The following is a 16,718-nucleotide window of genomic DNA, read 5'->3' as shown; positions in this document are numbered from 1 at the left end:
CACCTCTAAGTAAAAGACGTAGCTTAGAAGTAAAGAGTCCTTGACGGGAAGTTTAAAGTTATTTACGTCTTAATTCCTATTTAAATCATCGAGGTTAGTATGAAAACTTCTAGTGTAAACAAATGTTTCAAAAAATGTCAATGTAAAATATTGTTTTAATTTTAAAGAAAATGATGGGAGCTATTTACTTGGAGACGTTTTTTTTAATTAAACTCATTCGAATTTTAAAAACAGTTAACTATTTATAGCTAGAAAAAGAACAGACCATACTTACTGGCAGATCTGGAAGGGTAGATTTGTTTCGTAGAACGAACCTAATTTTATTGAACACTTCCTTACCTGAACTCAAACTGTTATACACGCGAATACACAATATTTTTTTTGACGTTGTAGTGCGCGATAAAACGAAACAGCACATCTAATTGTAATTTCTGTCTTTTTTTGAAAGCAACTGAATTTAATATTTTCACAACACTCGTCATTTCATTCCTTTTCCTTTAAAGCTTTTATTTTATTCTGTTTAAATAGATACAATATGCTTGTATTTTTTATGGTTCCCAATAAGTTATAGTTCAATCAATTTGTGACCTAAAAAATCGAAACAAAACAACTATTTTGTGTGTAAAGAATTGCTTTGTTTTGCGTAACGGACTGCAAACATATTTTATGCAGATAACAGGTAAAGCGCGATGAAGCTATAAAGAAAAAACATTTGCGACATAGTATTTAAACAAAATTGCAATTAGCAGAATTTGGGTTTCAGTAAATTCACAAAATTACGACGCTAATAATGACGCCAGCACACACGGATTCGCCACTAAGACGATCCGAAGCTGGCGCATTTCGTGATGGCGTTCAAAATGTACTTATCAATGATGATGAGGAGGAGCGTCGTCAGGCTCGTCGTCGAACATTGCTCCGAGAGAGTGGTGCTTCGACAACGCTGGAGGAAAGTGAAACGTTGAAAAAATGCCTTGAGATCTACAATGGTAATAAACTGAGCAAAGATAATGCTTGGTCACTGTCGCTGATTGACACACTTTCTACGCTCATGGACAAGCATCACAAATCAATGAATAACTTTAAGGTAGCTGGTTCATCATTAGAGGCGTCAAGTAAGGTTTATGGTCTAAGAGTCGATTCCATACACACTGATGTGCTAAGGATGTCAGCAGGTCTGAATGCGCACAAGTATTCGAACAAAACGCAGGGACAAGATGATGGTAAGTTACAAAATGATTATTTTTAGTTATTTTTAAACGTCGGCAAACCTTTTTCAATTTTTATTTTATTTTTAATTTATATCGATGATGTGAGGTGTTTTTGTTAGCTCTTTTTACAGATCCCAAAGTATACCCCTACAGAATTGTAGGTATTATTCTTAATTTATTGCAATTAAATCTCAGTTCATTAGCATGTCTATGAAAATATGTTGAAGCTTTGAGTAAGGTTTATTGGCTGAAAGGGTATTAAAACCGAGTTCAATTTAAGTTTGATACTTAGAAAACTTTAAAACTCTCTTAAACTTTATGAGAAAAGAACAACGTACAATATCAGATTTTAGAGATTAAGATTGTTTTTCTTACTTGTTTTTAAACTATAATGACACTCTATTGGTATTTTTTGTATATTTTATTGTATCAGGAATTGTTTAGAATTTTTATTGAGAGCAATATTGAAAAATTTAGAGAAAATTATTATAAAGCTACTTTATTTCTAGAAATAGTAAGAGTTTTATATAAATTTATTATAAATAATTAATAAAGATAGGTATCTTATGAATTTACAAGAAGCCACTAAGAAAATGTAAGCGATCTTCCTGCCGAGCCTTCTGTGGAACGATAGAAGAAACTTTTGAAGCCTCCAGGTTACGGAAAATTCATTCAACTGACCCAGCGATGCCAAGCTGCTTGAAAAATGCAGACGGCTCCTTGACAAATTCAAGTAATGAATCTCTGAACTTACTATTGGACACCAATGCACACTTTTTTTTGTACTGCATTTTCATTTTTGTATTGCTTCTTCAAATTCGTTGTTCATAAGAAATCTTCCTTGGCGCACAAGCTAACATTTAAGTTTACTCTGGGGGATTAACAGGTGAAAAAAAAGTTTAGAGATTATTATAGGTACATCGAATATGTACGCAAATAAGAATAAGAATTAAGTTCCAACATAAAGTTTAGAAACCGTGCAAATAATTAATCCAAAAATAAAATCCCTAATTTCCCCGCCTATACAATTGTTTCCAAATTTAATTCACGAAGAACTTGTCGATAACTTTCATTATGAATGGAGGGCTCTTTTACATAAAAGTATGATAAGTATAGATTTGAAAATCGAAGATTATTGGAGCGCTATCTTTAATTTAAAAAACTCATTTTTGTTTCTCCTTTTAAAAACATTTGTTGGGTCCATTTAATGCTTTCCGCATAGCAGCGCATGTTTTCGTAAGTAGTTTTTGTGTAGACCCCTAGCCTCAGAGCATGTCTTCCTATGAGGCAGTGTCCCGTTATTACTCCAATTGTAGAGCTTATACTTTGTCTGCTCAGTGATATCAAGCCTTTTGACCGTTTTAAGTCAATACTTGGCCATATTTGCTTGGTTGCTAGGCAGGTGGTACTTTGTGACCATCTAGCATTTGTTGTTTCTAGAGCATATTGCTTGAAAAGATATTTGCATGTAGCAAGTGGTGTTCCTATGTTATATTTTTGTCTAACCTGAGGCAGAAGTGTTCCATTTTTGGCGAACTCATCGGCTTTGCAATTTCCTGGAATGTCTCTGTGGCCCGGCACCCAAATGAGGTGAATGTTTAACTGTTCCGTCATCTCATTCAGAGATGATCGACAATCGTGGACTGTTTGAGAGTTTGTGGAGACAGACGCGAGAGATTTAAGAGCGGCTTGGCTGTCTGAGAAGATTCGTATATCCTTACAAGAATTTCTTTGAGCCAGGATAGTGCTTCTTTAATCGCCATTACTTCTGCCTGGAATACACTACATTGATTGGGAAGTCTATAGGATAGACTGAGATTCAGTTGTTCTGAAAAGATACCACTTCCAACTCCGTGATCGGTCTTTGAACCGTCAGTATAGAAGTATACCGCATCGTCTTCCAGGGGTCTCTCTTCTTCCCAGGAGGATCTTGAAGGGATGGACACATGGAAGCCTTTTTTACTCTTTCATCAATATTTGCCTTCCAATTTAGTTTTTTGTCTAAAATGAGGCCCAAACATTTAGCTTGGTGGGAAAAGCTTAATGGTATTCCTCTAATCTTGGGTGGGCCAATCTGAGGAATTTTATATCTTCTCGAAAAGAGTATTAATTCTGTTTTATATGGGTTGACGTCCAATCCACATTGCTTAGCCCATTTAGTTAGCCTATTTAGGGCATTTTGTAGGAGTTCCGAGAGAACTTGGGGATGCTTCCCAGATACGGATATCGCAACATCGTCAGCATAGGCAATCACCTTGAAACCCTCTACTTCCAATGCTGTAAGTAGGTCGTTCACTACCATGTTCCATAAAAGAGGCGATAGGACTCCACCTTGGGGAGTGCCTCGATTCGCCGATCGATTCTCCTTTAATATCTAGCAACGCTACTAAGTTATATTCTTTGTTTTCGAGGGAATGTTCAATAGTACGTACCAGCGAGTGAAGTGCTGATTCTACTGATTTTCCCTTAGAGTAAGCATGTTGAGCTGTGGAAATGAGACATGGTTTTAAATTATGTCTGATGTAAATTTCAATCAATCTTTCCAAGGTTTTAAGAAGAAAGGATGATAGGCTGATTGGTCGTAGATCTTTAGGGTTAACGTGTGAGGGTTTCCCTGCTTTAGGAATGAAGACTACTTTTGCCATTCTCAAGGCTTTGGGAATATATCTCAACCTTACACAGCTTGTCGAATTGATTTCCAATGGTGGAATAATCATGTCTGAGCATTTTTGTAGTTCGGCCGGAATGATTTCTTCTGGTCCTGGAGATTTATATGGATCAAAGCTGTCTATGGTCCATTGCAGTTTTTTCCGCGTTATTAGATCAACTAAATCGCTTGTATAAGCTAAAGACTCTGATGTTAAGTCATTGATTATGTTAGAGCTACCTGGAAAGTGGGTGTCTAATAACAGATTTAGAGATTCTTCATCTGCGATAGTCCACGTGCCTGCTTCTGTCTTTAAAGCACTGGGTATTGTTGGACTTTTTGAGAGAATTTTCCTGAGTCTTGAGGCTTCTGAAGTATTTTCTATTTTACCACAAAAGTTTCTCCAAGAAGACCTCTTACTCTTCCTTAATTCTTTTTTATATGTGGAAGTGGATGTCGATGGTTCCACTTGTGGTTTTGCATCGACTTCCATTATTGTTGCCAATGAAGCGTTTCCTTCCGCTGAAGGGGCTTCTATGGGTGCGTGTGATTTCATTCAGCTTACCTATGTATAAGCGGATCGCTTCGCACGACCCCATCTGCGGCACTGAACATTTGACTCTACATAACACCTAATGATATATTCAGCAACAAAATAGCTGCAAGCTCTGCTATTCGCCTCAAAGCTTCGTCGCAGTGGATTAACAACATTGGCCACGCCGTAATTTGTAGGTATTTAGAATTAAGACTACACCATCCCCCAACTTCAATTCCCTGGAAGACGAGTCAATCCATTTTTATACAGATGGTTCAAAAACAAAAGAAGGGGTTGGTGGAGGTGTGCACTCTGAATGACTGAAATTAAGTCTCTCATTTCGCCTTCCCAATCATTGTAGCGTGTTCCAGGCGAAACTTTTGGCGATAAAAGAAGAGTATTGTCCTGGCTTAAAGAAAACGTGATATGAACATCTGATATCCGTATATTCTCAGATAGTTAGGCCGCTATAAAATCTCTGGACTCTGTCTCTACAAACTCTACAACAGTCCATAACTGTCGATCATCTCTAATGGAGATGGCACAGCAGTTTAATATTTACCTTTGTTGGGTGTAAGGCAGTTGAACTCGGCAGGACCGGTACAGTGCAGCCCATCCTACCTCGTTTTGCAAATAATGGCATACCAATCGCTCTAAGCATATCAAAGGTGTCATAACCGGACACTGTCTAATAGTAGGAAAGCAGGCGTATTCTCAAATGACTTTTGCAGAAGCTGAATGGACGAGGAAGAAGATGCAACAGATAGTTACCTTCTCTGAACATACCCTGCTCTAGCTCAAAAACGCAAGAATTACATAGGAGAATTCTTCTTTAACGTTCTAAATCATATTAGCATAATCAGCCCCTCACGTTTCGTAAGGGAGTCAAATTAGTTCCATTGAGCTTAGGAGGAATCCTCAAGATTCATGTGGAGTCACAATAACCTAAACTATACCTATAAATATAAACACAATCAATAATTAATAAATAAAAAAAGAACAATCAAATAAATAATTAATTGGTGTAATACATAAATAGATACAAAATAATTCAATAAATATTAACCAATTTTTTGTATGTTAGAATTATTAGTTAGTAGAAGTTAGGTCACACCACGTTGAAATTTACAGACATTCCTACTATTTCATAAGACATATAAGTCTTTCATCACTCCTTTGTTTGTTTGAAATCCATATGTAAGCAAAGATTGAAATGCTGCTATCTAGGTCACTACATACCTAATGTAGGGCGGAAACGGCGTTGCACACCTTAGATCGCACCATCAAATACTCCCTCCATCATAAAGAGTACACTTTAAATACCTTAATTAACTTTAAAGGTGCTTTGAATAACGTAACACATATTCATTGAAATTGCACTATCTTCTCTGAACGTAGAGACTTCACTTGGCAAGTTAAGTCATAAAACGCTGACTAGCTGAATAATTAACACAATACTAGGCGGCTCTTCTGTCATAAGAATTGTCTCAAGGCATCTGGATATGGAGGGTTTTAGGGAAGCATTCCTGGAAGGCGAGTATATCCACTTTTATAAAGGTGAATCAAGAGGTAATGACGGAGTTGGTAAAGGCGTGTGCTCTGAACGACTAAAATTAAGCTTCTCATTCCGTCTTCCAAATCATTGCAGAATGCTCAGAACTCCAGAGAAATTTCGTCGCGTTCAAAAAGGAAATCAGGTCTATGATTTTTATTTCGCAAATTTCATCAAGATATTTATGGAATGCTTTTTCGAAGGTTGACATTCTCAAAGTGGCCAGGATAAGACATTTACAGAGAAAGTGAATCTCAGTTTCCCTTTCATTGCAACTATGTCAACAAGTATTGTAAGGGATGCTTAACTTTGCTGCTTGCTCTATAATCGACCAAGGTCCGAAACGTATTCCACTGAACCCGTCTGTATCATGCATAAAAGATCGACAAATGGTTATTGTTATAGTATACCATATCTTCCTACCTATAATACAGTCCGTCGCACTGTTCCATCTATGATTGGACTCAAAATTGAGAAGATGTTGCCCTACTTAGCTACACTAGAAATATTTACACTTTCCTAAAACGAGCTATGGAATGCCGATCATTGCCGGGCTAACTCATCAGCCTGTTCATTTGCATAAATGCCACTTTGACCGGGAACCCAAATAAGAATGGCACGGTGGCTAATGTTTAGGTTACATAGTTCATCCTGACACTGTTGGGCCAGTATAGAGTATGTTTTAGTCAATAAAAGAAGGTAGCCGACATTTTAAGACTCGGATATAATTTCCTAATCAATTCCACGCTCTATCTTTGACTCGTCAGTAAAGATATATATCTTTCGTCCATGCCATGCTCCAATCTTTTCTGGGAGGAGAGATGACTTTAAAATCCTTTCTGGCTTTCAAAGCAGGAATCTGATGGAATCAGTTTTGTGATATTGCCGTGCCCAAAGTTTTGAAAAGTTTTGATATCGCTAATCACGCAGACGAACTTTCCCAAACCTACACCAAAATCATAAGCATAAGCAACGGCCTTTACCCCACAACTTTTTATCTTAGTGAAGAATGTTTTCATGACCAAGATCCATAGGAATGGGGAGATAACATCGCCCTGCTTAGAAGAGTTTGAACAACCAACCAAAAAGCCAATATGAAACGAATACAAACAAACTTGGGTTGCAACCAAGCAAAATGGTATAGAGTAAAAGAGAGCACAGCCATCATGAGCAGAATCTTCACGATCAGTTTGATCAAACGTATTCGATTCATGACCTAGAATGTATATTTCAGGTTGGTGATTGATAATATCGATGGTCGAGCCAGATTTTTTTGATGCATTAGTGGCTTGTTTTTGTTATGTAAATATAATTGTTGGTACCAGCACCAGCAGGATGTCTAGCAGTATAGTTTTCTTGATATGAATGTCCCAAAATGCATCGTTCAGGTGCTGCTGATGTTTCAGGCTTGCAATTGTTGACATACATATGTATGTGCCCTGCCCGGTAAATGTTTTTTAAAAATGCCGATCTGCATCCCCATTGTACCTAGTTGTCTACCTTTGTTCATATTTGTTGTCTGTTTAAATAAAAAAAAAACATTAGAATAATACCTTACCCAATCAATATAAAAATACAAAAAAAAAAACAATGAACAGTCAACCCCATATGTGTTTTCTCCAACTATTAATCAAAATCAAATAATAAATAAATCCCGCGCCGTGTCAACAAATTATTTCAAGTGCAGTGACCAAAGCCAAACAACAAAAAAACCAAAACCTAAAACTAGTGTTATAACAAAAATTCATAAGCAATTAACGAAATGGCAAAAGTTATAATGATAACACAGTGCAATGGGTAATCCCTTCTCTCCCTTCCCTCCATCCCTCACAGTCATATTATCTCAATCGATGTAGACATTGCGTACGGTTCTTTTATAGCTATACAGTTTATACATCGATTGAGTTGATGTGTTTTCGGATAGATTAGTATATGTGATATCTAGTGAACCAGGGGCGGATCAGTATCTAGATTTTCACTTAGGCATAACACTAGTGGAAATCTGTAACTTAAAAGTTCAAATTGGATTCAAGATAAAACATATACTATAGGTAATTGTCCGAATTGTGTTTAATTAGTTTTGATTATTAGAATGTTGGGTGAATTCAGGGTGGATTTTAGCAACATTCGTGGTTTAAGAAAGAACTTCTATGCCACATATGTCCACACTGCATCAAACAGGCCAGCTGTTTTGGCATTGAGTCAAACTCAAATATGTGAAGATTCCGATCATTCAGAATTTAATCTATCTGGAATAGCCGTGTATATAAGAAATGATGTTGCGTACCAACTCCAGCCACAATATGGTTTGTGCTCTAACACAAACTTCAATTTCATGTGGTTAAAATTTACGGTGAATAAGCGCATCATCCACGCATGTTTTTTATATCGAAGTCCAAATCTGGACAGAAATTCAACTTTAAACGAATTTGATGCTCTGTCTGACTCCATTCAAAGAATTGTTGCCCATTATCTTCACACTGAAATCGTCATTGCGGGCGATTTCAATGTACACAATTCTTCGTGGCTTCGTTATTCTGGCCAGTTAACACCGGAAGGAAGGTATGTTGAGATCTTTGCTGAGTTAAATCAATTAACTCAGCTTGTCGATGAGCCAACTCGAATCCCTGACGTTGCAGGTCAATCCGCCAACACCTTAGACTTGTTTCTTACCTCTGACCCTAATAAATACACAATTAGTGTATTACCGCCTCTAGGCACATCAGACCATTGTATCGTATCTGCAAAATTCTCATGTCGAAAAAACCCAGTTAAAGAAAAACCTCCTATGAGAACCGTTTGGCAATATGAGAAAGCCAACTAGGACGGTCTCAATGAATTCTTCAGGAACTTTAACTGGTCACTATGCTTCCTCGATAGTGACGTGGATACCAGTGCAAAAATTGTAACAAATTTAATTCTTTGTGGAATGAGAAATTTTATCCCGAATAGGGTGAAATCTATCAAACCCAAAGAGAACTCATGGTTTGATTCGAGCTGTAAAGAGGTTATTAGGTTCAGAGATGTTAGTTTCCGTTGTTATAAACCGGAATAAGTTTAAACAAGCTAGAAAGACCTGTAATGGTCATATTCGACGAACCAAATTTGTGCATGATCAGAAATTAAGGCAAAAAAATACTACAATATCCCAAAGGTAGTAAAAATGTCTGGTCATTTGTAAAAAACGTACGAAACCCCACGTCATCCTCGGTTCCAACGCTCGTCCACAATGACACTCCTTATGTTAGCTAGATTGATAAAGCCAATTTGCTTGCAGCACATTTTGCTGTTAATTCGACGTTACCGGATAGTGTCATGAGTTCTCCTGTTCTTGAGAGCGTTAATGATTCTATGGGACGAATCTTCTTTCGCACTCGTGCAGTCGAAAGAGTACTGAAAGACCTTGACATACACAAATCCGCTGGCCCGGATAGTATTCCCCCTATTGTTCTGAAGAGGTGTTCTTCAACGCTGGCAAAACCACTGCGTAAGCTTTTCCATCTGTCCTATTCTACAGGTCTCTTCACGAGTGGACGGAAAACTGCATTTGTCCAGCCTGTCCCTAAAAAAGGCGAATCCTCCTCTCCCACAAACTTATCGTCCAATTGTAGTTACGTCCCTTCTTTCTAAGGTCATGAAAGCGCTGATTAATTTTCAGCTTAAGAAATATCTTGAAGAACGGAAGCTTCTTAAAGACCGACAGTATGGCTTTCGTAGCAATAGGTCCACTGGTGATCTCATGGTATATCTCACCGAACAGTGGAACAAATCTTTACATCGTTTTGGAGAAAGTAAGATTATTGCACTTGATATTTCAAAAGCATTTAATAGAGTTTGGCACCAAGCTCTCATATCGAAAATGCATGCTTTTGGTACTGATGTATCTCTTCTTCGTTGGATTAGAAATTACCTTTCTAACCGTTCAATACAAGTTGTATTGGATGGTTTCAAGTCTGAAAATCATAAAATAAATGCTGGTGTACCCCAGGGCTCCGTTTTGTCTCCGAATCTCTTCCTTATATTCATAAACGATCTTTTGTCTGTCACTTCTAATCCATTAGACTGTTTCGCCGACCCGACGACAGTACCCTCAGCTTTTCATATTCGTTTCTAGATTCACATCCTTGTCCTTCGGATGTGGAAACGGCAGCGTATGACAAGCTCATTAAATTCTGATCTTTACAGCATTGTCCAATGGGGAATCAAAAACCGAGTAGAATTTAATGCTTCGAAAACTCAATGCTGTCTCCTGTCGTTAAAGCGTAACCCACTGTCCGCTGCCAGGTGCCTAGGATATCTCCGAAGATGCAAGAAGTTTGTTACCCCTTCTGATCTGGCTATAATCTACAAAGCTTTTATCTGTGCAAAGCTTGAATATAAATCGCATATCTGGGCAGGTGCCCCCAGAACAAGTTTAAATCTCTTGGATAGAATTCAAAAAAGGGCTTTAAAATGATAGGCGACATAACTATAATCGAAACATTTACATCGCTAGAACACCGTCGCAATGTTTCATGCCTTTCGTTATTTTATAGATATTTTTACAAACAATGTTCTGTCGAATTAGCCAGTTGCATTCCACCCCTTAAACAATTCAGCCGTAATACTCGCACTTCAAGGAATGCTCATCAGTTTATCCTTGAGCTCAATGCTCCTGAACCTTGCCCATTTCAATTTTCCATCACGAAAGGCATAAAACAATGCATAGCATAAATTAACTATTCCTAAAATCCACCTTGCTTGCAACGCAACGACATACTCGCACAATGACTGATCTCAAATAATATTGTTCACGATATTTTTCAGTTCCAATTTTTTTCAAGTGATCTGAGCTTTCGGAGCTATTCACATGCAATTTTGATCGTGTTTATAGCAGCCAACATATACTCATGAGTTTGAACACTTTCTTTAACTTTGCTCGTAGGTAATTTTGTTCATGAAAAATTTGACCGTGAACAGAGAGACAAAACGATCATATGCCGGAAAATTAAATTTTTGGAACACATTCATTCAGTTCGACATAGTCATTTTAATCTCTGGTCCACAACAACCGTTTCAAATCAAACGTTGTTCAAAGAATTGGCTTAATTCCTGATAAATTGCCAACATTTCTTTAATTTATATTCAGGCAGGACCATAAATACAATGCAAAAAATGTAACGAAGCTTTAATGAAAACATTTTTTTTTAATTTTAGATGATGTTTCACCGACTGCGACAGAAGCTAACGAAGCCGGCGACCAAGATGCCGAGAACCCAACAGAAGCTGCATCAGCTCCAAAACCGGTTAAACCTAAAAGAACCCGCAAACAAGTATCTACAGTTACCAAAAACAAGGAAACTTTAAATGCTCGTTTAGATACAGTTCCCTTAACAGACCCGGTGTTTGGTAAACTCAATTCAATTGTCGGCAGCATAAACAGTTCAAATCGCTTGTTAAACAATATTCTTCCATCAATGGATTCTGAATTGCGGCTACGATTAGACTTTCAATTTTGGGATAGCAGTTCTATTGAAGCAATAGATTACACTGAAGTATTTGAGTTAACCATGGAACCCACAAAACCGTGTGAAAAACTTGTCGAAATTAATTTTGAAGACCTTAAAATGCGTCCAATGCACAGTGGTTATGTTATATCGGATACTCCGGAGGATATAGATGAAGAGGCAGATAAAGAGAACCGTGTGGACTCCCCATCTGGGGTGTTCGAAGACGACTTTAATCACGAACTTGCTTTTGATATAAATGCCGATGTAGAACCTATACCATTAACTGGTCCAACAACGACAATGGTTGATGTTGATTTTGGTGAATTCGAAGAGCTTACTAATGAGGAGCGAGGCGCCATAAACCAATGCAGAGGACTACGTAAAGCAGCAGTGCTTATTGAAGACCTTCGCCCGGTAGATGCTTCGTCTAAGTTGGAATACTCATATCGACCATTGGATAAAATTAGTCAGTTCTGGGCCGGTCCTTCACATTGGAAATTTAAAAAACCTCGGGCACGCAGTAGTGTTATCGATCCACATCGGTTTAGCCAGCAACCCGTGGGGAATAAGCAAAATAATGCTCGTTCTCGAGCAAAACAACGTCAATCTAAGCACGTGAATTTTGGAGAGTTCCATGATGATCTCTTTGTAAAGTTAGATGAAAAATTTAAATCACGCAAGACTAATGTGCAAAAAAAGTGGGACGCTCGAAAGCTTAAGCTTCCCACTGATCTTCAAATCGACCCCAATATGTTTTATAAATTCCGTTTTGCTCCTGGCATACCGGTGGAAGAAGATGCAATTGAGTCACAGACTCCAACTCTACAAACTGAACCGGTGTTTGATGTTTTCGATGGAGGTGAACCACATCATGGTGATGATGATAATTTAGAAGACGATGCGGCCATTTGTTCGATGAACCCAGGTGGATTTGATTTAGATGCTGGGGCAGATCACGATACTGGAAATCCAAATGCGACATTCATGCCCACTCAAGATGGAGATGCGGATCAGACGATTTTGGAAATTGCCACAGATTTTGAGGGAGCTCCAAATCAGGTTACAAAAATTATTGTACCATTTGCCAAACGTGCCAAAGTTATTGACATGAAAAATTTGAAAAAATGCTGTACACATCTAATGCGAAATCAAATGAGTAAAGAATTCCAAGGCACTATTCCTGAGTTAGCAATACCCAAAGACGAAGAATATGCCCCTGGAATGGCAAGCTTTCAAGAAATCTACACTCATTTACCCGAAGTACTCACTACAAATATGGCTGAGGCACTTTCACCGTCGGTTGCATTCTACTCAATATTACATTTAGCTAATGATCTAAACTTAAGGCTGATACCACAGGCGGATTTAAATGATTTCAAAATTCGACAAGTGCTCTAGATGTAGTAAATTCTTTTTTTGTCTTTAAATAAATCGTCTATTCATATTATTATCATTTATAGTTATGGTTTTTATTTTAGGCTTTATACCACAGGATAATCTGAATTATTAGGTATTGCTGTAAAAAGACCTTTCTTTATCCATAATATTTGTTTCATCTATTTTGCATCTATAATTACAATTATAATATTATATTAATAAAAAAAAATAAAAGCTGCTTTCAGCTTAAAAAAGTTTTTTTTTTTAGTATAAGGCTCGAAAATCGGAGCGAGTCGAATACTGGTATTTCAAAATATTGTATGGTCATAAAAATGCATGGTGAGTATCTCAAATGCTGTATGCACTTAACACCTAAATTTGTACATTTTTTAAACATCAACGAAATGCACAAACAGATGCATTGAAATTTAAATGTCATAAAGTTTTCAAAGATTAGTCTCACTCTATTGTTGTTATCGAATGTTCGTTGATTTGAACGTCATTCGTGTTATTTTTTGTCCAATGTGTAACCGCCTAATTTGCCGTTTGGTTCAGCTTGCCGGAAATATGCCCCATTAGCTAGCTCTGCCATGGGTTCTTGAACCTAAGACGATTACAAAAAAAATTTTACTTCCGGCCTGAGCGTTAAAGTTGTCGATTTACGCGCGAGTATGTCGCCTCTACCCACCCTACCACGGTTGCCTCCCTCGCCAGGACAACCCCTTGACTAGGCTTCTTCATGTCTTCATCTCTTTATCATTCTTGCTTCATCTTCTCATCCTCTTACAAAAAAAATTAGTTCACCATTATCATTTCAACTTTATTTCAAACATGAATTAAATATACATTTAAGTTGTATTTCTTCATTTACTCAGGTTATTAAGATCTCAGATTTATTATAATTGAATTTACATTTAGAAGTACAATAATAAAAAAAATTTGAAATCTCTAATGGCCGGTTTTCAATTCGAAGTTTAATCAAAAAAAATCTTAACCCGTCTTCGATTTATTCGCAAATTTGGGATATACAATCCTCTTTTGTCACAATCAAGAATAAAACTTTAATCCCCACTTGTACCGCCCTCGCGAAAGAAATTTTGTGCGTATATATATCTGTAGGTATATTTGTGCATACAATTATAAAAATTAAAAATAAACTCACCCTTGTCCTTCTGTTCGTAGTGGCCACTGCTGCAGGAGAATAAGGAGGTATCACTTTTTTCTTCTTTTTTTTTTGTGCACGTTTTTCTGTGCCTTTGTTATACACACGATATATATATATATAAGTACAAATAAGTTAATCGCGGATTGAAAACTAACACACAGTTCGCGCAATTAAAATTTTTGATTAGATTTTTGAATTTGAATTTTTACTATGACCACTTCGAAAAAAATTTGAATTATTGAATTAATTAATTATAGATTGTAAAAACAAAAAAAAAAACGAAAAATGAAATAAAAAAAATTTTTGCATATCTAACTCGATTTGAACCGAACTCGATTTTTCAAACTGTTAAGTTTACCGGAGCCTTATCACCCACGGCTACCGGTTCGCTCCAATTCCGCTTTCTGCAACGCTCTTGGATATGCGGCTAGTTTCTTTTTTGGTTTTTATCTTAACTGGATTTTTTTTTCCAGACAGGGAACTTAAATCAATCCTCCTGTCTATGAACTCCTCAAACTCAAGCTCCTAGATTTTTTTACGACAAAAAAAAATTTTTAATTATCTATATCTATGTACACACATAATATATATATTTGTATACATAAGTAAATTGAAAAATTGTTCGTATATATATTCTTTGTTTTCTTTACCTCTTTTGTCTCTACAGTGGAATTGCTTTTCTAAGTTATGTAGTTTCCTTTTTTTTTTTATTTTTTTTTGTGTGGTAAAAAAATTTAAAATTGGTCGATAGACACCCGTATCAACAGCTTATTTCAAAGCAAAAGGCCTTGTTTTGTGGCTGGTCGATTTCAAAAGAAAGAGATTTGAAATTTTCTTTTTCTTTCGGCCGACACTTTAACCGTCAACATTTTGTGCTAAATTAGCAAATACCATTCAGCCAACCAGTTCTCTGGATACATTTGATGCCCTATCATCCCCCATTCTCCCAAAAGAATATTTATCACTCAGATATCTCACTGAGATTTCTCATTGATTTCATTGTCCCCGTTCTCACTCTCTGAACCTATCCTTAGCTCTAAATCTGACCTGCATTACCGACTCCTAATATCGTAACCCTTGATGTCATTTATGTCAGTTTGACAAGTCAAGAATTACGATCATTTTTTTTTGTTTATATCGTCGGTCGTCATCGTCGTTGTCGTTGTTGTCGTAGTTTTTTGAGAATTTAATAATTTAATAAATAAAGAAGGTAAATAAATGGTCAATATGTAACAGGGCTTTGCTTTTTTCTGGCGAGGATATTGCCAGAAATATGCAAACGAACCCACGTACGTACCTACAGTCGTGATTTGGCTAAGTCTTTCCGGCGGCGGCGGAGCTGCGCGGCGCGTCGTTATGCTATATAGATGCGAATCACCGAGTAGATTGTCTATATTAAATCGGATTGTGTGTCGTTCATCATTTTATACGAGTTAAAGTTTGATATGTGTGAAACTATCTTCGAAATTATTTAATTATTTTGCAATTAATTGCAACAAAATGTGACAAAAAAAATTCAATTCCAAATGTAAACAAAGCAATTATAGTACATCAAAACGGGATAACGGAAGTGTGAGGGAGACAATCATATGGTTGCTCCGTTAATTTGACCTACATAATAGCCATACAACAGGAATATAATAATAAAAAATCCGTTCGATCTTCTGTTTACAAATCGTGAAATTTACAGAGTTCAATAACCTTAAAATCAAAAAAAATAAAATAAAATGCGTTTTGCCGTCGGGATATTGTCATTGCAAGTCGAGTGTTATAAAAAAATCGTTTTGTGTAATATTGCTTACTTCTCGGATTATTATTGCACGAAGAGGAATGAAAAATAAATAAATTAAAGTCATTAATGTATTACACGGGATATTAAATAAAAAAAAATGTTAACAATCAAAACGGTCAATTAAAGTTGGTGCACGAATTAAGAGGATACATTTTCCGATGAATTAGTCATTAAATAAAAAAAATAAAAAAATTGATTCAATTGAGTCTATCGTCAATTATAGTAAATAAATAAATAATTAAATATGTAGTCTTTTGTTAGCATAATGGTGTTGTGTCAGTATAAAATCGTTAAGTGTTGAAATAAATAAATAGCAAATAAGTCAAATTATGTGTTTGTGAATATGATATGCGTTTAGTGAAAAATGTATATTCTAAGAATGTAAACATAGTTAGAAAATTGATCTTTGTCTTCGTCAACATTAAACCAACGTGGGACGCGAACCCACTTAAGGATCATCTAGCCGGGCCCAAAAACATGCGAATTAGTCAGATAAGTACTTTTTAAACAATATATGACACGACAAGATACTTTGTGGTATGTTTTATTTTAATTCTAGGATTTTACTGGCGAATGTCTTTCGCATGGAAGATACCGATAGCTTTTCCCGTTCTACTTTCCAACTCGTACATGCAGTTGCCAACAACTTTCCGGACTCGGCATTTTACAAATTTGGGAAGAAGTTTGGCATTGATTCCTGATGAAAACTTGCTTTGAGCAAAATTCCTGTGAAAAACTTCTTGTCCTTCGCGGTAAGTTACATGCTTTGCTCTAGAGTTATAAGTATTTTTGGACTTAACGTGTGCCTTGAAAAGATTCTCTGACATCGTCTGTCTGGCAAGCGCGGTTTTCAGTGCATTCGGCAGGACTAACATCTCTGGGTCTCCTAAAGCTTTCAATTCGCGCAAAATTTGGTAGGATGAGCCGTGATTCACCATAGTCTGACCAAA

General features: G+C 36.6%; 1 protein-coding gene across 3 annotated transcripts; it reads left to right on the top strand.

Annotated features, from left to right (window-relative positions):
* Nucleotides 1-446: 446 nt before the first annotated feature.
* Nucleotides 447-12,893, top strand: LOC129939529 (condensin complex subunit 2). Of its 3 annotated transcripts, none has more exons than XM_056047570.1 (3): nucleotides 447-679; nucleotides 764-1,223; nucleotides 11,142-12,893. In XM_056047570.1, the coding sequence occupies exons 2-3, from the start codon at nucleotides 791-793 to the stop codon at nucleotides 12,830-12,832; spliced, it is 2,124 nt and encodes a 707-aa protein (XP_055903545.1). In that variant the 5' UTR covers nucleotides 447-679; nucleotides 764-790; the 3' UTR covers nucleotides 12,833-12,893. The 3 variants fall into 3 exon arrangements, with proteins under 3 accessions (XP_055903545.1, XP_055903544.1, XP_055903543.1); XM_056047569.1 differs by having other exon boundaries at nucleotides 750-1,223; XM_056047568.1 differs by having other exon boundaries at nucleotides 447-1,223.
* The last annotated feature ends 3,825 nt before the right edge of the window (nucleotides 12,894-16,718 follow it).

Source organism: Eupeodes corollae, chromosome 1 (genome assembly GCF_945859685.1).
Source record: "Eupeodes corollae chromosome 1, idEupCoro1.1, whole genome shotgun sequence".
NCBI lineage: Eukaryota > Metazoa > Arthropoda > Insecta > Diptera > Syrphidae > Eupeodes > Eupeodes corollae.
This window is presented reverse-complemented; position numbering and strand designations above follow the sequence as displayed.

Coding starts and splice junctions, on each gene's coding strand:
- LOC129939529 (XM_056047570.1), top strand. CDS start 791: ATGACGCCAGCACACACGGATTCGCCACTAAGACGATCCGAAGCTGGC. Junction 1,224..11,141: donor AACGCAGGGACAAGATGATG/GTAAGTTACAAA, acceptor TTTTAATTTTAG/ATGATGTTTCACCGACTGCG.